This window comes from Dermacentor variabilis, chromosome 2, assembly GCF_050947875.1.
Source record: "Dermacentor variabilis isolate Ectoservices chromosome 2, ASM5094787v1, whole genome shotgun sequence".
Lineage (NCBI taxonomy): Eukaryota > Metazoa > Arthropoda > Arachnida > Ixodida > Ixodidae > Dermacentor > Dermacentor variabilis.
This window is the reverse complement of record NC_134569.1, coordinates 192731608-192752128: the sequence shown is the minus strand read 5'-3', so window position 1 is coordinate 192752128 and position 20521 is coordinate 192731608. Positions and strand designations below refer to the sequence as shown.

At 44.9% G+C, this 20521-nt stretch overlaps 1 protein-coding gene across 3 annotated transcripts in view; it reads left to right on the top strand.

Moving 5' to 3' along the window:
* The window catches only part of LOC142573014 (galactose-3-O-sulfotransferase 4-like), a 162466-nt gene that overhangs the window by 112664 nt on the left and 29281 nt on the right, over window positions 1–20521 (top strand). For all 3 annotated transcript variants that reach the window (XM_075682504.1, XM_075682503.1, XM_075682502.1), the window contains one exon: window positions 10344–10649. In XM_075682504.1, coding sequence (XP_075538619.1) covers window positions 10356–10649 — 294 coding nt within the window. In that variant the 5' untranslated portion in view covers window positions 10344–10355. The remainder of the gene's footprint in view (window positions 1–10343; window positions 10650–20521) is intronic.

Here is a 20521-nt window from a genome sequence, read left to right as displayed (position 1 = left end):
TCTTGAGGCAGTTGCTAGAGAAGCAGTTCTTTTCAATAAACTAGTTACCATCACGTCTGTATACATCACCCCAAGTTATCAGCTCTCTAGCACAACATTTCAAAGTTTTATTGATCAGTTGTGTCACCCTTACATAGACGTCGCTGATCTAAACGCGCATACCACACTGTGGGGCGACTCACGCAGTGATGCGAGAGGACGGCTTATAGAAAACATCCTATTCACTTCAAGTTCCTGCTTGCTTAACAAGAAAAAGCCAACATTTTACAGCTCTACACATAAAACATTTTCATCGATAGACCTAAGCATAGCGTCTAGTACAATTATGCCATATCTCCAGTGGGATGTCATTAATAACCCTTATGGCAGTGATCACTTCCCCATCGCCCTAAACCTTAAAAAAGAAAGTGAGGGTCCTGCACATGTTCCTCGATGGAAAGTGGATTCAGCCGACTGGACGAAGTTTCGCGAACTAATGCAGGTGCCCTGGAATGATATCTGTGAACTTAGCCTAGACGACGCAGTAGCATACATAACAGCGTTGATTGTTGATGCTGCATCAGTATGTATCCCCCAAACAGGAGGGTCGCCCTCGAAACGAAGTATTCCATGGTGGAATGAGGAGTGTAAGGAAGCCAGGAAAAAGCAAAACAAGGCTTGGAATCTCCTCCGTAACTCACTAACCACAGAGAATCTAATTAATTTAAGGCGATCAAGTCGCAAGGTAGAAGGACGCGCCGCCGCGCTAAACGGGAAACTGGGAAAAACTACATAAGCAGCATCCATTCATATACAGACGAACGAAAAGCCTGGAACAGGGTTAACAAAATAAAAGGGCGCGAAAGTCATCCCCCACCTTTATTAAATACACAAGGAGACACCCTGGAGGATCAGGCAGATTGTCTAGGAGCACATTTCGAGCACATTTCCAGTGCATCTCATTACGCAGATACATTCCTAAAATACCAGCGACTAGCAGAACAGAAGAATTTGGGTCGGAAAAGCACATTCAATGAAGTAATCGTCCATTTGGAATGGCTGAGTTCCAGGCCTCACTGAACTGTTGCAACAAGACCACTCCAGGAAGTGACAGGATAATGTATGAGATGATCAGACACTTACACCCCGAAACCCAAAAAACACTATTGTTACTCTTTAATTTCATGTTCGCTGCAGGCTACATTCCTTCTGTTTGGAAAGAAGCAATCGTAATCCCTGTTCTAAAAGAGGGCAAGGACCTTTCCTCACCCAACAGTTATAGGCCGATAGCTCTGACAAGATGTATATGCAAATTATTAGAGGAAATGATTAACCGTCGCCTCATCCATTTTCTTGAAAGCAACAAGATACTCGATCCCTTACAGTGTGGTTTTAGAGAGGGTAGATCCACAGCAGATCACCTTGTCCGCATCGAGACAAATATCCGTGATGCCTTTGTCCACAAACAGTTTTTCCTGTCTGTATTTTTAGATATGGAGAAGGCATACGACACAACCTGGCGCTTTGGAATCCTCCGTGATCTGTCTGAAATGGGAGTTCGAGGCAACTTGCTATACATAATTCAGAGTTACCTCTCCAATCGCACGTTCCGTGTTAGAATTGGTAACGTTTTGTCTCGTCCATTTACGCAAGAGGCTGGTGTTCCACATTGAGGTGTGCTCAGCTGCACTGTTTTTATTGTCAAAACGAACTCGATCGAGACTGCCATACCACGTAGTATGTTTTATTCTGTATATGTAGATGACATCCAGGTAGGTTTTAAATCATTTAATCTAAGTATCTGTGAGCGACATGTACAGCTTTGCATAAATAAATTGTCTAAGTGGGCGGACGAAAATAGCTTTAGGCTAAATCCGAAAAAAAGTACGTGCGTCCGGTTTTCTAATAAAAGAGGGATACTGGCGGACCCCGTAATCAATCTCAATGGAGAACGGTTATCTGTGACCTGTGAACACAAATTCTTAGGGATCCTGCTAGACAGTAAGTTAACTTTTGTGCCACACCTGAAGTATCTTAAGGCAAAGTGCCTCAATACTATGAATCTGCTGAAGCTGTTGTCACGCACAGCTTGGGGAAGCGACAGGAGATGCCTAATAAAGTTGTACAAAAGTCTAATATTAACACGCCTTGACTATGGGGCCATAGTCTATAATTCTGCTGGACGTTGTACTCTAAAAATGCTAGATCCTGCCCACCACTTAGGCATCCGCCTTGCAACAGGCGCCTTTAGAACTATGGTCCCTATACTACCAAAGGACATATTTGAGTCGTTCGTATGCCTTGAAGGTAAAATCAGCTGTGGATCATCCATGTCATTCAATTATTCAAGACTCCACCACGGCCAGGCTATTCCGTAACCGCCCAGGTGTCCGGCCTCCTCTGTCCCTCCGGTTGGAAGCACTCTCAGAAAAAACAGGGGTCTCTCTTTTAGAGAATGTCTTAATGGCCCCCTTTCGGCTTCCACCGCCTTGGGAGTGGCAAACTATCCAATGTGACATCTCTTTCTTAGAATTATCGAAACAAGCACCTGAGGCTCACATACAGTCACAATTTATTGAACTTAAACAGAAATATTCCTGTGACGAATATTACACAGATGCTTCGAAGTCTCCTGCAGGTGTTGCTTGCGCAGCTCTCGGGCCCTCATTTTCAGCATCAGGGCCACTCAACCCCCACACCAGTATCTTAACGACAGAAGCATACGGTATACTTTCGGCTATTAAAAACATAAGGCGCAGAAATGTCGCTAAGGCTGTCGTCTTTACAGACTCTAAGTGTCGTGAGAGCCCTGATTAGCTTACGAAAGCATAAGAATCCCGTTTCGAATGAGCTGTATAGTTTGTGGTACTCCGTATATATCTGCAACCAAGCGATTATCCTATGCTGGATACCTGGCCATAAAGGTATCAAAGGCAACGTAGCTGCTGACGAAAACGCTACGTCAGTGAGTTTTAGCCAGACAGATGCAAATATCCCCATTCCTGCCACAGACCTAAAGCCCTTTCGGCGCCGTAAATTGAGGAAACATTGGCAAGAAGAGTTGGATACACAAACATTGAATAAGTTACATATTATAAAACCAAGATTGCGGAATCGGATAAGTGACAAAACAGCACGTTACAAGGAAGTACTTCTTTGCCGATTAAGAATAGGACACACTAACAGTACTCACTCCTACCTCTTGACTGGCGGGGATTTTCCTACTTGTATTAGGTGCGGCGATAGCCTGACATTCCTCCATGTTCTTATCCAGTGCCGTGCAGTAGAAACGGAGAGGAAAAAGTATTTCCCTTCTGCATATCGGGAAAATATACCTCTCCATCCTGCATTTTTTCTTAGTGACGAACCGCTTTTTGAAGTGCAAATAGTCTTAGATTTTTTAGCCGAAACCGGCATTCTGAAAATCATTTGGCCAGGTAATTTTTAGCATGTAACTAACAGCCCTGCATTCAAGGGCTCTCTTGAAACTCTGTTGTCAGTGTTGTTTTATTGAATAATGTTTTAACGACAGCCCATTGCCATAGCCCACATCACTGCCTAGTCACCGTCATTACTTTAGCAACTATATATTCTACGCCACTTAGAGCTACAGACTTTAGGCCCTTTTACAGCCATGTGACATCTTCCATGAGGAATTCATTGTGCACGCCATCCATAATACATCGTCAACATTACCACTTGTCATGGCACTCTTTGGCCAAACCTGGCCCTTGCGCCACAAAACACCACACATCATCATCATCAGTTACAACAGACACAACATATAGAATCAACGATAACCATCGAGTAAGTTCCGAATAATGCAGTCGCGTCTTGCTCTGAGCGATAACATTAATTTGCTAGCGAGTGGAATGCAGTCCCCGAGAAAAAGATAAATGAGTACACGCTTCAATGCTCCCTCTTCTTAAAGCGTCGTCCCGATGCTACGAACAAGGGAACAAGAAACGAATACACATGTAGTAAGAATAACAAAGACAGAAAGAATCGAACTGCCTGAATTCGTCAGCGCCGGTAGAACGGCCTAAGGCGCCGAACATAGGCCATTTTAGGTTGTGATGGGCGCTGCTTTGACTGGGAAATGCTGTCTGGCGCGACCACAGTCGAGTACGCCAATACGTCGGATGATATTCTATGGTCTAGGATAGCATCGCAAAAATTTCTCGCTACGTCTGCGTCGCTGTATCGGGGTCCTCGCAGAAAAACTATATCCAGACTGGTACTCCATGGACCGTCGTCAAATATCATAGTGCCCGCTTTTGGCCCTGTGCCGATTCTTGATGATCGGCGGGGGAGGTGTCGGTCTTCTTCGGCTCGCTGGAGATAGGCGTCGACGCGTTTCGTATGCAAGCCAGCTTGAATGGTTGGATCTGCATTGTTCTTTAACTGCCATGTTGTAAGCGACGAATACGTAAGCGACGGTGGTATCCATGTATTGTGCTCGACATCGACGTACATTGTAACATGTGGGCGAGAGTTTCGTTAAGTTGTTCTCTAAGACCATTCGTCCGGGGGTGCTAGGCAGTTGTCCTCATATGGCTTTGCTCGCTGTATTGCAGAATGGCTTGGAGATAACTCTACTGCAGAGGCCATTCTTCTGTTGCTGATAATGAATCGAAGGCCACCATGTCGTAGCAGGATGTTCTCGACGAAGAATCTGGCCACTTCGGTTGAAATAATCTTCAGGAAGCCTCTTGTTTCAGCTAAGCGGTAAGGTAGTCCTTAGCCACAACGACCCACTCATTGCTGGACGTTGATGTTGGAAAAGGCCAAATTAAGTTCATTCCGATCTGTTGGAATTGTCAGCAATAAAGCACAATTGGGTGTAGCCATCCCATGGACCTTGTTGGCGTTGTCTTGCGCATCTGAGAGTCTCGGCATGTCTTGACGTAACGAATGACACCAGTGGGCCAGGCGCGGCCAATAATATTTCTGAATCCTCGCAAGGGTACGGGAGAATCAAGGGTGCCCAGTAATCGGATTGTCATGAAGGGCATGTAGAACCTAAGCCCGTAGAGCTGAAGGCACAACGAGAAGGAAGCTGGCATGCACTCGCGAAAATTTCTTTGCAAAACCGCAGTTGTGCAAGGAAAACGAATGGAGTCCACGCCGAAATACCCTAGGGACATGGTCAGACTTTATTGCTAACTACGCCACAAGTCTTCATAACGCCTGCTCTGCTAGTTGCTGTTCTGTGAAGTCGTCTGCAGTTACTCTTCCTAAAACGGCGTCGTCGTCCCGTCAAGGTCAATAGGTCAGTAGGGGCGCGCAACAAGCAGTCCGCATCAGAATGCTTCCATCCGAACTTATTGACTAGAACTTGAGCTCTGAGGACAAGTTTTGCCATGTGTACTTTTCCTTGGAGGGCGCCGCGAAGATTTGCTTTGAGATCCGGCAGAAGGCTCTAACGTATCACCTATTTAGAAGAACTTCCTGACGACATTTACGAGCGTCGTTCGAAGAGAGATGGCCGACCTGCTACTGGAAGTCCGAGTATGACTGCCCAGTGAGAACGACGCTATCTTCACGGCAGAGATTACTCTTCTTTTTGAATGCGCCAACCTGTTAATGTCCGAGCAGAAAACCATCCGCTTCATTAGGCCAGGCAGAAAGCAAGAACTTTTCGTCGGAATGATCCGAAACCCGCCAAAGACCGCAGCTGAATTCTTGGCAGAGGCGAGGACTATTGAGAAGACTGGAAATACGTTCTAGGCAATATAACCAGGAAATGCTCACGCAGCAGTGCCAAATCTAACTACTGCGCAAGGCGTCCCTTTCTCGCATGCTCAGGTAGCCTCGATCAGTGACATGGTCAAGTAATAACTTCAACGAATATTGGAAGTTTCTTAACTGCAGGTCGCGTAGTCGTATCACGTGCTCGAAGTAATGAGCGATATCATCAACGGCCGCGATCATAGGCCTGCGCGCCAGCGCTAGGATTCCTGTAACGCCTCAGTTTCGCCGTCCGCCACCGCCGCCGCAACCGCCAGCTCGCCCGCCCATCGCCCAGCGCAACTATCCAGAACCTCCACAATATAACGCATTCTAGCGACGCTGACTAACACAGTAGCGACAACCGTGCGTCACGTAACTGACTCATTATTGGTCGAACTTGCGCCCAGTAAAACAAGCAAAGCTCAGGCCAATGTCAAAGCAAAATCAAAGTCCAAAGTCAAAGCAAAGTCGGCAATCTGCGAATCAAGCATGTCAGCTCTTAGACATTGCTGGTCGAAGATTTAAGCGTAACTACTTGTGACCACGTGCCTTCCAGAAGGTGAGATAATCGTGAATTAGAAGATTAATCGTGAGATAATTCATTTGAAGCGTGGGATTAAAATGCTCAGGAAAAGCACAAAACTCATCTACCCGAGTTTGGTGAACTTATACAGAAACCTCTCCATTAGATTGAATACAGCCAGGGAAAACTTTTTCAATAATCACCTTGCTGAATTCGTTAAATCTGAGCCGAAGAAATTGTGGCGTTATTTAGGGGAAAGAAATGACAGGATGGACAAAAGTCAATAATGATCTCACAACAGAACCCAGGGTTATCTGTGATATCCTTAATAATTATTCTCAGTCTGTTTCAACAGGGACCTATAACAATGGGCCTACCGAGATCTTTTCTGGCTCAGGGTGTGATTTAATAATACCGCCAGGGGTGCAATGACCAAGTTGCTTAATTTGAGCGATAAAATTCTATACGGCCAGATGGAATTCTCGATGCATTTCTTAGACGTTACGCTAGCCAGCTATCCCAGCCATTAGCAAAACTTTTTAGTCTCTCTGTTTCTACTGTTGAGCTTCCGGCTGATTGGCTTAAACCTAGCGTTGTTCCTACAAATAAAAAGGAGATGGGTTACTGGTTTTGAACTACAGGCCAGTTTCTATTACCTGTTCCTGCTGTAAACTGCTTGAACATGTGGTTGCTAATGATATAAACAAATTTTTAACACATAAGAAATTTCTGACGTGCCATGTTTCCGTAAAGGATTATCCCCAATCTCTCAGCAAATCACAACTGTGCATGATTTTTCCAGAGTTTTTGGATTTAGCAGGACAGGTTGGCGTACCGTTTTTAGACTTCTGCAAGGCATTCGATAAACTGCCTCATGGAAAGTTGTTGTACAAACTGCAGCAAATAGGGCTTCCAGGGTTTATTGTTCAGTGGATAACTGCTTACCTCTGTAATCGTGCACAGTTTGTTGCGATAAAAAAATCTGAGTCCACGATGCTCCATGTCAGTTCTGGTGTTCCCTTGAGAAGAGTCCTGGGTCCGCTCTTATTTATAATCTATGTGAGTGACTTGGTCGATGCTGTGCCCCAGGATGTAAGCATTAGATTATTTGCGGATGATTGTATTTTGTCCAAAAAATATCCTCTACAGTCGGTCAGGATGTATTACAGACAGCTCTTATGTCCATTGAAGATTGGTGTAGTAAGTGGAAGATGGTGCTTAATTCTAAAAAAAAACTGTTCTTTTACGAATAAGGCGAAGAAACATCCCGCCACTACTCCCTACATCCTCCGTGATAGTCTGGAGGTAAAAGTAGATAAACATAAATATTTAGGCATTACTCTCAGTAGCAACCTTACTTGGACACCGCACATAACAGATAATTGCACTAAAGCGCTTCGCAAATTATGGTTTTTATTATGAAATTAGATGGTGCTCCCTCTAGCATAAAACTTTTGACATACAAATCTTTCTTTCTGTTTCAACTTGAATATGCTGCAGTCACATCGGATCCTTTTACAAAACAGGATGTTGTGCTTCTTGAAAAGGTACAACGTATGGCAATCAGATTTTTTAACAAGTATCGAAGACTCGACTCACCTAGTGCAATAATGCTATTAAATAACGTTCCTTTGTTGGAAACAAGAAGAAAGGTGAGTCGTCTAACGTTTTTTTTTTTTTTACAAAATCCATCGCGGCATAAATTACACTAAAAGTAGCGTGCTGTGTCCAACGAGTCACTGCTAGGATAAACCGTCGTAAACATAATCAATCATTAGTACCAATGTTCGCACGAACTAACAGCACATAAGCACAGTTGTTTTCCCAGAACAGTTAAAGATTGGAACTCACTGCCTTAGCAGATTTTCGCAGGTGAGAATTTTGCTATAACACCGGAAAATTTTCTGTTTGGTGTTTAGCGTTCGAATGTATTGTACTCTTATTGTTGTTGTTTCATGGACATGCCGCTCTTTATAGCGGATTGATGAGTGTTTAAAGCAACGAATTCATGTTTTGTTTTTCTTGCTTTTACAATTGCCTTTATGTTTCTTTTGTCCCTCCTGCTTGGACCAAAGTGCTCGCCCTCGGTATGTTTAAGTAAATAAAAAATAAAATAAAATAATAGTCCTGCGCAATTTTCGCCGCATACAATCAGATCACACAAGATTCGTTGACAACAGATGAAATCAACGATAACCTTCGCATAAGTTCCACATAATGCAGGCGCATCTTGCGCTGAATTATGTGCATTATGCATTTTCCGGTGTTATAGCAAAATTCTCACCTGCGAAAATCTGCTAAGGCAGTGAGTTCCAATCTTTAACTGTTCTGGGAAAACAACTGTGCTTATGTGCTGTTAGTTCGTGCGAACATTGGTTGGTGGCAGCTTTCTTGAACACGATGTGGGTAACAACAGCTTGATAACATTGCGGATTTTTTCATTATTTCCCTGTTTAGTTCAGTAGACTTGATTTGATATGATGGTACACTGTTTGTCTTAGGTTTTTGCCTTCCTTTATTATTGTAGCCCCACTTATTATGCTCTCAATTGATACCAGGAGTATTCAAAATAAATGAATAAATCAAGATGACACGATGACAAGAAGCTCCGAAAGTTGATACGGGCTCGTGGAACCGAAAGGCCGACATTCAAAAGTGGTCGTACAAGCAGGGTTGAGCATTAAACCATTGGCCCTCTGTTTTTCTCGCCTCTTTTAACTACTACTAGCATAGGTGTACCGCTCAACTCGAACACCGGAAAAGAGCAAAGCCACATCGCTCGTGAATATTGACACACGTACCTATTTACCTTTTCTCAGGGACCGCATTTCACCCACTAAGAGCTTAAAGCTATAATGCACATGAGCACCGGCAATTTAACTCGAATGTGCAGCCGCCGTCAGACTTCACCTGAACACTAAATACACTTGTGTGGCATATGTGTTTTTTGTTTCTTTTCTTCTTTTTGAGTCGCACTAAATTTTTAAAATTGTCTGTGGCAGATAGCGCAGTGCTAATCTTTGATCTAAATTACTCCATGAGACGATCAATATTTCAATGAGCAATAAAAATATCTCATCGATGAATAAACAAACGTGGGTTAGTGAACGTTTTCATTATTTACTTAACAGCACATATTTATTTCTAAGTATCGTAGCTACTTAGTACGGAAGGCATATCGACTTGGAACGAATTCTGATAGTGGCACCGGTTTCGGGATATACATCGTCAAACTTGCGCCAAGAATGCACTCTTGTGCCACTTAGCTTTTTCAGAAAATGCTATTTTGTGCATTCCAGCACGAAAGTAACTCTAAGGTTAATGTATTTCGTTGGACACGTTCAAAATTAGGATCTCAACACTTGAACAGGCCGGAGAATCATTTCTCAATGAAAATGCTTCGCATGCTTAGTAGCTGGCATTATTATATTGAAAGATGTGCCGTAAAGTAAGTAAAGGAAACGATACTGAGCCTAATTATGTTAAATATGCAATTAGGCGTTCTGACTTCTCGTAGAAGTAATGGCCGCCTCAGCGAGTAAATTACATCAAGGTTCGAATTGTGCTATTTGCCACAGCCAATTTTTGAAAATTTGGTGCAGCTAGAAAAAACAATTTCTATAGTGGCCTTTGTTTGGCGATCGTAAAGTGTTAGGAGCGATTATGAGATTCACTGGAAGTAAGAAGCCAGTCTCACCAGACATCTGCAGCATTCTCTCCAAGAGACTCAAAGCCGTGCCTCAAGAATGTTAGGGTTAAGTATGACACCGACTCCTGTGATACATTCGGTCAAATTAAATGCGACTACCAATCACTGTGCTAACCAATGGCATTGTTTTGGAGTATTGCTGAGCTTTGCATTGTAGCACTTTGCCTTATAAAGATATGCATAATTCGCCCCTACTGCACTGTTTTCATTTTTAAGATTCCTGCAATATTAAAAATTTTTATGTTGCATGTGAACGCGTAATGCAAGACATTCATCTGACCTCCAATAATACACATGAAATGCTCCGTATGCCAAGCTCTTCCAAGAGCAATACGTTCTTGATTGAAAAACCGAAGTTGTTGACAGCAGGAAACAATTTTTGTTTTGCGGATGTCACAGATAAAGACCAACATGAGCCTGGAGCAATTTGCCAGCACTGCCTTGGCGAACCGCTCAGTGAAGGGCCTGCTGGACCGAAGCCGCACCCGGAGCAAGTTGGGCTTCAATCAAATGAGCTTCGACCTGGGAATGGCGCCTGCGCAATTCGGCAATCCTTCCGCAGTGCGTCGCTTCGTTGAGCAGCTTGACGCAACGTTCGACCTGGTCATGGTGGCTGAGCGCATCAACGAGTCGCTGGTCCTGCTCAAGGACCTGTTATGCTGGCACACAGACGACGTCGTCCTCTTCAAACTTAACGCCCGGCAGGTGACCTTCCAAGACCTTGCTACAGCTGCCATACAGTTGTGCTCTCAATAGCATACGAGGTTGGCTAAAATGCAGCAGTCCTTCACTTGCCTTTTACACTTACCGTGTACCAGTTGATTGCGAAGATGAGCACTCATTGAATAGGCGCGATGATACTGGAGTAGAGATGTAAAAAAGGAGACGCCTGGAAGTGTTACAGAACAAATCAAACAAATAACAGTGGCGGAGGGGCATAGGGGCAACGTAGGGATTATCGATGTTGATGCACAACCTGCCGTTCCAATTCGGCTTCAGTATACGAGTCATCGTCGCCATGAGATAAATTTTAATAATCAAAATCGAGCTCTGTGCTCCTCCTGCTGACCCATTGTCCGCTTTTGCAGGAGTCGCAACATGTAGCCCATAACGTTACAATATATTAGCTAGAAAATATCGCGTTTTGTAACTTTTTAGTAGGTAAACAGGTACACACACCTGTCCTACACGGTAAGACAGGTGTCTGAAGCAGCTCTCCAGCATGCCGCAAGCAGGCTGCGGACCAGAGCGCCGATTGAGGACGAAATTTCCGGGATGACAGAGTATTCTGCAATAAGAAACGATTTTTAAATGACATTACCAAACTACAAAAGGAAGCATAACTTCACAGTCATCGCATGCACAACTCGGTATGCCACATTATGATAGCTGTCATTTCAGAAGTAATGAGGATATATGAATTTTTTCTGCATAAATAATTTATGGCTGAACTAGAGCAAGGCGAAATGGTAGCTGCTTGCATTTCTGTGCAGTTTCAGAGCGCAGCTCTTAGGCGCCAGTTAATGCGTTGCGCGTCGGCCCTCGGCGCAGCGAAGGAAGTAAGAGCGAACACGAAGAGCAGCGGGGGATGAAACATGGCGGTGGCGGAAATAGTGCGAGCAGGACACCAGAATAGGACACTGTGCAGCGGAACGATGAGGAGGCGGAAAGCGGAGGATGAGTGTGTGGTTATAACTTGAGAGGAAAAGCGTATTGCCGTGCGAGACTGGCTCTGCGGCGACGACAGCGACGAGATGGTGCCAGAGTAGCGCGCCGTCATCTGTTCTGCAATGGCATGCTGCGAGCCCGTCCATTGATGCCATATACGGAATCAAAAGGCTGCATGAGTGGAAGTCTGTCGGTGGCGGCAGCTGCTATGGATCGCGGTCATGTGTCACCTACGTGCCTCTCGTGATATCCCGATTAGCGAGATGGTCGCGCACACTTCTTTCTGTTTGCAATGTGACGCACGAGACAGATGCTCTGCATCATCCCATATATCGCGAAATCAAAACATGTACAGATATGCGTTGAAATTTTGCATTAGACAGTATCGTAATCGTCGGTGAATTTTTCTAGTATATTCTGCATAATGCGAAAACAATGTTTTGCTCAGTTTTTGTAAGTGCTTATTAGCAGTCTGACTTTGGCACGTTCGACTAAATTAAGACATTGAAAAAGTGCATTATCTTGCTATTTTCGAAAGAACCATGGCAACGGGTTTTGAAGTTCGGTATGAAAAAGTACTCCCGGTTGTTGAGTTTGGTGGAAAAGTACTTACTTAGACAAACCGATCAGTTTAAGGTGTTCAAAACAGGGTACTGGAATACTAGGAATATGGGGTTAATGAAAATTTCCTGCTACAGAGGGTTGCGTCATCTTCAGCCTGCCATCAAAAACAAAGAAACTTACTACGTACCTAATGTGCCTCATGAAAAGAAAGTGAAATCGAGTTTCGTCTAAGGATTCTTTAAGGCCATAACTAGGTCCGAACTGTTTGCCGCACTGCACAAAATGAATACCACCCGTTGCAATCGAAAATATGTCACGTAGAGCTCTCTAGAAACACTGAAACCTAATTCTAATATTGGACGTGCATTGACTGCATACATATCCTGAACGAAATTTTTACAACAGCTGGAAATTTTTGTGGACAGATAACTTCGCAATCAATTTACCATAATATTCCACAAATCGTTCACAATATATGGTATCCGTGGCACTTAATATTATATCAGGAGAAGGAACTCAATGAAAACCATTCAAATTGTGCCTAGAAACCCCAAGTAATCTGCCCTATCCATATATACGAACTACGCGTATCACGATGGGGACTTCTTTGGGTCGCCAGAAACATTGGGGGAACCACGTATAACGCATCAAAATAGAGGCACTAGCGAGAGAGAGTAAATTTTATTTTCAAATCAATGAGATTTGAGTACAGCGTCTTTTTTGTGGGTCTAGGCACCCGCCGCGGACGCGGTTCCGAGACTCGAAGCGGCTTCCCCGGCTCGCTGGACGGCCCAGAGTTGTGTTGTCAGGTTCGAGATGAGCAGTGCGGTCTTCAAGCACGAGCAGAGGTTGGCGGTAGAAGAAATGGAGGAGTCGGCACTGCCTGATTTGTTTGTTAATTCCTGACACTCCCATAACATGTGATTAAGTGTGACAACCTCGCCACACGATATGCACCTGTTTGTAGTGTACATGTCTGGTTACATGGCGGGCATGAGTCTGGGGTTTCTGTAAGGATGGGTTTGTAATTGTCTGAAGTGTACTTCTTGCATCCTGTCTAACCTGGCGTGAGGGAATGGGTATACGCGTCTTTGTAACAGGTAGTGTGTCGTGATGTCGTGGAACCTGCTCATACGGTCCTCCCACGCCCAGACGTTTGCAGTACCCCGCGTGGCTCTTGCTCCGATGATGCTCCGTGAGTGAGGCCTCGAGCAACGCTGTGATCCGCTTCGTTGGGGAAGCTCAATTCAGTGTGTGCCGGGATCCATAGCAAATGCCTTCGGTTATCGAAGTCGGCCTTTCCCTGGTGTATGGGAAGTCGCTGGAGTATCTGATATGCCTCTCGCGAGATCTGCCCATTTGCAAAATTGCGAATTGCCGTTTGCGAATCGCCGATCTCGTATGTAGCTTCGGTTTGTGTGAGGGCCAGTGCTATGGCCGCTTTCTCTGCCGCTTCTGCATGTGCCGTGTTCAAGGTGACGCTCGTGAGGTGGTTGCCTCGGTGGCTAGTAACTGCCACCACGAAACTATTCCTGTATCGATAAGGGACTGCGTTGTTGAAGACCCCCTCCTTGTGGAAGGAGGCAATTTAACTGTTCACTAATTACTTCAAATGCTGATATTTCAGCCAAGTATTATAATCGTTCGCCACATATTACAATTACAATGCCCCTGTATCCCTCCCCCTCAGTTTTCCCCAAGTGCGAATTTGTGGTATGTACGCTTCTCTAGGGAGACTTCGAAAGGGTAGCATAGGGGATAACGGCCGTGTTGAAGGAATTTTTTCTAGAACGGCTATATTTTATCGAGTCACACTTACGTTCTGAAGAACATTGAACATGCGGTTTCTCTACATGTACTCAATTCGGTGTTAGTGAAAGTTACTCTACCCCCAGGAAAACGCACTAACTTCTGCGCCTTTCACAACATACCACACGCCTCGGTGCACTCGCTTGCGCAATTCACCCCAAAGATAAACCCACGCAAATTAAGCTTCACTTGCAGATCACCCATAACATTGCGCTTCTTTCCCTAGATTATAAAGAAGGCGTCTATTTTAGTTATCCGGAGTTACCGAGGATATTAACTGCTAACCTCTTATGATGTACAAATATAAGAAAGAAACGGGTATTTGGAAATTAATTACAATAATCATATTCAGGCCATAAATGTCAAACGTTCTCCATATGTCAGCCTTAACATGGCTCCCACTACATAATAACTTGTTGTCACGTAGTCTTATCATAGGGCCCTGGGACACAGTGCGGATGACGCTGGTGTAGCGCCTCCTACCACTTTCTTATGAAACTTTTCTGCAATGAGGATTTGTCAATTTTTATTCAGCTTCTGTTTCACATGTTTACTTATAACATTTCTAGAGGCCACCACGAGCACACGGCGCACCACAACCGAGACACCAGACATAGACCCGCATTTACTTCATCTTTGGAACGCCCGCAGAGGGTTGACACGACGACGGAAACGACAACGCCTCAAGCGCAAACTTAGGAAACGTATAGATCAAATTACACGGGAATCTCAGGAGTATGCACAGATCCTGACGAGGAATAAGTGTCGTGGATTTTGCCTTCTCCTCTCAGGCACATTGAGCACAGCAAAAACGTGGTCGATTCTGCTCACTCACAGATCCCACCACAAAAAAGGGATAAACATTTCAACAGCTGCACATCCTAATGCACGAGTACAGGGACGATGTCTCGACACTCCTCAGAGAGCTAGAGAAGCATTTTATACCCACAGGCCCGCCGCCGTAGTACCCTGACTATCCTCATATAGGCAATGCGAACGAATTGCTCGATGCAGACATCACATCTGACGAGGTACGGGTGGTCCTACAAGACCTAAGCCACAACACGGCACCGGGAGCCGACCACATCCGATTCGCCACCCCTCTTAACCTCAGTGACGCGGATATTAACCATCTCACCCATATTTTCAATGATTGCTGGCGCAAGGGCATGCTTCCCCAAGCATGGCGACACGCCAACCTCACACTGATCCCCAAAGCGGGCAAGCCTGTTAAGGTTGAAAACTTACGACCCATCTCCCTAACATAATGCAAAAAGTAAGTGAGGCGTGCAGACAGGACACAAGAGCAGAGAAGTGGACAATACGAACGCCGACTATCAACTGAAGGGAGCACTGAGGCGAAAAAAGAAGAAGACACAAAACTCACCTGCGCATGCTCAGGAATGGTAACACCACGTGTCAGTCGGGTACACGTGCCTGTCTACGTGAGAGATAACAGTTAAGACACTTAATCTCTTCTTTACGTAAGGTAATCGAAGGCTGACTCACACACGCACTACTACCAATAAAGATATGCCATGCCACCAGCATAAGACGCGTAACTTCATTCTGATGCCTGTACATTATCGCGCATTCATCTAACTCTGGCGTGCAGTTACAATCTCGACAATGTAGCGAAAGATAAGAAGGCGACCCAGCAGTTAACGACCTTTTATGTTCCATAAGCCTCTGATTTATACACCGTCCCGTTTGCCCTACGTAGAACTGGCCACAACTAAGGGGAATATTATACACCACACCCATACGACAGTTAGTAAAACTGTTGTTCTTATTGTGATTCACTGGACAAATATCTGTTCGTTTTCTTCCTTTTACCCGCTCCTTTTTATTCTGTACGGCAGCACATATCTTACCTAGCTTATTGGGAGCAGTGAAAGCAACATTACCATCATAACTACTTGCAACTTTTTTAAGCATGTGCGGCACTGAATGAATATGCGGAATACCCACTACTATTTTTTTGCTACTACTGCATTCTGTAATCACGTCCGTCCCTCTCAAAACCGACTTCTTTAGGCGCTCAGCCACAGTGCCCACAGCTACACAAGGATAACCTGCTTCTAATAGGCGCCGGACCTGCGCATTAAAACTGGCGCTCATTTTGTGCATGCAGGATCTGGTGAGGGAAGACTTAAGGCACGACATGGCAATGCCGTTTTTTACTAATTTAGAATGCTTGGATTGAAAGTTTAGCAACGGCGTCGAAGATCTTGGGGAGTACTGCCAACAAACACGGTTTTGCTCGAAGATCACGGAAATGTCAAGAACCTGAATTACGCGTCACTGAGGAAATTCCTTGGTAAACTTTAATCCTCCCCCATAAAGTTTAAATTGATCACTTACTGAGGTAGTAGCGGAATCGAATTCTTTCCTATTGCAGAAAATCATGTAATAATCAACGTACCGAAATATCTTGAAAATGCTATCGCCTAAGGCTTTCTCTAAGCAGTTGTCAACCTTACTCAGGTAAATGTTGCTAAGAATAGGGGCAACCTTTGAGCCAATACAAATGCCTGATTTCTGCAGAAAAACACCATCTCTCCATCCAATCAGCGTCGACTTCAAGTACAATGAACGAATTTCTGGAAAAGCTGCCGTGGAAACACCGCATCTGTCAATAAAGCCGATTCTTGCACTTGTTCCTTAATGCGCTCATATACAGAATTTAGTAACCCATCATGCGGCAAGGAATAATACAGGTCTTCGATATCCATACTAAAAGCTGTACAATCACCAGGATTTTCCTCTCTCAAATACTGAAATAGTGCCTGAGAATTACGTAATCAAAAGGGGTTTGAAAAAACTAGTGAAGCTAAGCAGTTCTGTAGGTAACTGGCGACATAGACCTGCCACGTCCCTTTCTCTGACACTACAGCACGAAAAGGAATTCCTTGTTTATGGGTCTTCAACGCAACGGACTTCAACCATCAACTGACCATGCCAGGAGGATTGGAGCTATTCTTTCGGCTGAATCATGGCTCCAAGTTAGGTTCTACCAGGAGTGTTTACGGGTCCGTTGCGCGGCCCTGGGAGACGGTCGCCATTGGAACCGCCCCTATGCCGAGTGGGATAAGTTAGCCGTGCAACACGCGGACTTCCTTTGGAGGATGAAACTTCCGGAGCTTTAACAAAGTAAGAGGAAACACCTTTCTAATAATTCGCCGTCTAATAACGTACTGGTTCTTGGAGACACCATGGTAAGTGATAACCATAGAAAAACCCTTGCTTTAGGTCGTAAGCACTGCTTTAAGCCTGACATAAAACCCGTTGACGTTTTAAGCATACCGCGCTCCATAACCAGGTTCGTCCCGGAAGAAGAACGCTCACGCTGTATTTCGGATTGCATTGCTAGCATTAAACAATCAAATGCTCATTTTAAGACGCCTGACCCTGTCCGACCGTTAGTTGATTACCTTGTGGAGCATAAACTTCGATCAGTAATATCTGACAAGGAAGGTTATTTCGTAATTATACCAGATAACATGTTTTCAGAAAAAAGCGATTTCAGCCATAGAAAAGAATTTACAGCCAGTAAAACTCAAGCCTTCGGTAGTTGAGCAACGTGCGGTTGACCTCTTGTCAAGACATAATCTTGATAGGCTTGTCTGTAATGTCAAGAAAGCTAAATCCCTCACCTTAGAACTGTTTTTCTCGGCCAAGACCCATAAACAAGGAATTCCTTTTCGTCCTGTAGTGTCAGAGAAAGGGACGTGGCAGGTCTGTGTCGCAAGTTACCTACAAAACTGCTTAGCTTCACTAGTTTTTTCAGACCCCTTTTGCTTACGTAATTCTCAGGCACTAGTTCAGTATTTAAGAGAGGAAAATCCTGGTGATTGTACTGCTTTTAGTATGGATATCGAAGACCTGTATTATTCCTTGCCGCATGATGGGTTACTAAATTCTGTTAATGAGTGCATTAAAGAACAAGTGCAAAAATCGGCTTTTATTGACAGATGCGGGGTTTCCACGGCAGCTTTTCTAGAAATTCTTTCAATGTACTTGAAGTCAACGCTGATTGGATGGAGAGACGGCGTTTTTCTGCAGAAATCAGGCATTTGTATTGGCTCAAAGGTTGCCCCTATTCTTAGCAACATTTACCTGAGTAAGGTTGACAACTGCTTAGAGAAAGCCTTAGGTGATAGCGTTATCAAGATATTTCGGTACGTTGATGATTACCTGATTTTCTGCAATAGGGAGGAATTCGATTCCGCTGCTACCTCAGTAAGTGATCAATTTAAACTTTATGGGGAAGGATTAAAGTTTACCAAGGAATTTCCTCAGCAACGCGTAATTCAGTTTCTTGACATTTCCTTGATCTTCGAACAAAACTGTGTTTGTTGGCTGTACTCCCCAAGATATTCGAAGCCGTTGCTAAACTTTCAATCCAAGCATCCTAAATTAGTAAAAAGCGGAATTGCCATGTCGTGCCTTAAGTCGTCCCTCACCAGATCCTGCATGCACAAAATGAGCGCCAGTTTTAATGCGCAGGTCCGGCGCCTATTAGAAGCAGGTTATCCTAGTGTAGCGGTGGCCACTGTGGCTGAGCGATTAAAGAAGTCGGTTTCGAGAGGTACGGACGTGATTACCGAAAGCAGTAGTAGCCAAAAAATAGCAGTGGCTATTCCGTATATTCATTCAGTGTTGCACAGGCTTAAAAAAGTTGCAAGTAGATATGGTGTTAATGTTGCTTTCACTGCTCCCAATAAGCTAGGTAAGATATGTGCTGCTGTACAGAATAAAAAGGAGCGGGTAAAAGGCAAAAAACGAAGAGATATTTGTCCAGTGAAGCACAATAAGAACAACAGTTTTACTGACTGTCGTATGGGTGTGGTGTATAAAATTCCCCTTAGCTGTGGCCAGTTCAACGTAGGACAAACGGGACGGTGTATAGATCGGAGGCTAATGGAACATAAAAGGTCGTTAACCGGTGGGCCACCTTCTAATCTTTCGCTACATTGCCGAGATTGTAACTGCACACCAGAGTTAGATGAATGCGCTATATTGTACAGGCATAAGAATGAAGATACGCGTCTTATGGTAGAGGCATGGCATATCTTTAATGGTGGAAGTGCGTGCGTGAGTCAGCCTTCGATTACTTCATATAAGGAAGAGATTATCTGTCTTAACAGTTATCTATCACGTAGACCGGCACCTGTACCCGACTGACACGTGGTGTTACCATTCGTGAGCATGCGCAGATGAGTTTTGTGTATTCTTCATTTTTCGCCTCAGTGCTCCCTTCAGTTGATAGTCGGCGTTCGTGTTGTCCACTTCTCTACTGTTGGGTCCTGTCTGCACGCCTCACTTCTGTTTTGCATAATGAATCCTTACCAACTAGCTCAGCTTTCTGTCGTTCCCTAACATCCTCCATTGGTAAGCTCATGGAGCATGTACTCTTGCGGCGTCTGCTGCCCTTCCTCGAAGAAAAATCATTCTTTTCTAACTCTCAATTCGGATATCGGGCTCATCTGTCTGCCAAAGATGTGCTTTTACAATTGCGGGAGGAAGTCATAGGACCTCCGTCATCCGCCCAAACGAGAGCACTCATCGCCTTAGACCTAAAAGGGGCATTCGATAATGTTGAACATGACCTCATCCTTCGCAATGTTGCACATTCACACTGTGGAATTCGTATGTACAACTATATCCACGCGTTTCTTCGATATCGCACAGCCACCGTAGCAATGGGACCGCATCGATCCGGTACGATTCGCCTTGTAGGGCGTGGGACACACCAGGTCTCAGTTCTTTCCCCTACTCTATTCAATATCGCGCTCGCAGGGTTCCCCCGGCTACTCGACCAGATCTCTGATGTCGCCCACGCTATTTATGCGGCCGGCATTACTATCTGGTCGACATGGGGTTCCGACGGAGCCATCCAGGACCGACTGCAGTAAGCAATCGATACAGTTTCCGAGTACTCGAGAAAATGCGGCGTAAGATGTGCTCCGGAAAAGTCGGAGCTCATAATCATTCGCCCCCGGAGCCGTTCCTCTACTCCCCCTATCACTGCGCCTGTGGGTGGCACACCGATACCACAGGTTAATCGTGCTCGTATCCTCGGCCTACACGTCTAAGCGGATGGCAGGTCAAACTACACTGTTTCCCTTCTATCCATACAGATTGAGCAAATTCTGGCCATGATCCGGAGGGTCTCCAACAGGCGCTCGGGCCTTCGAGAAGAGGACCTGCTGCGCTTGGTGGAGGCATGCGTGATCAGCTGCCTTGCATACCATCTCCCATTTCAGCGGTTGACCCAAGCGCAACAACTTCGCATAGACGCAATGATTCGCAAAGCGACGAAGCTGGCCCATGGTCTCGCGAACTATACTTCCACACACCGTCTCCTTAACTTAGGGTCACATAACACACTAGGCGAGCTGCTATAGGCACATTGGGTCAGCCACCGCCAGCGCCTCCTACACACTCCTACTGGCCGCCATCTTCTCACACGGCTAGGATACTCTGTCCCACCCCTTGAGTCTGAAACCCGTTCAACGATCTTGTCGTCAGCG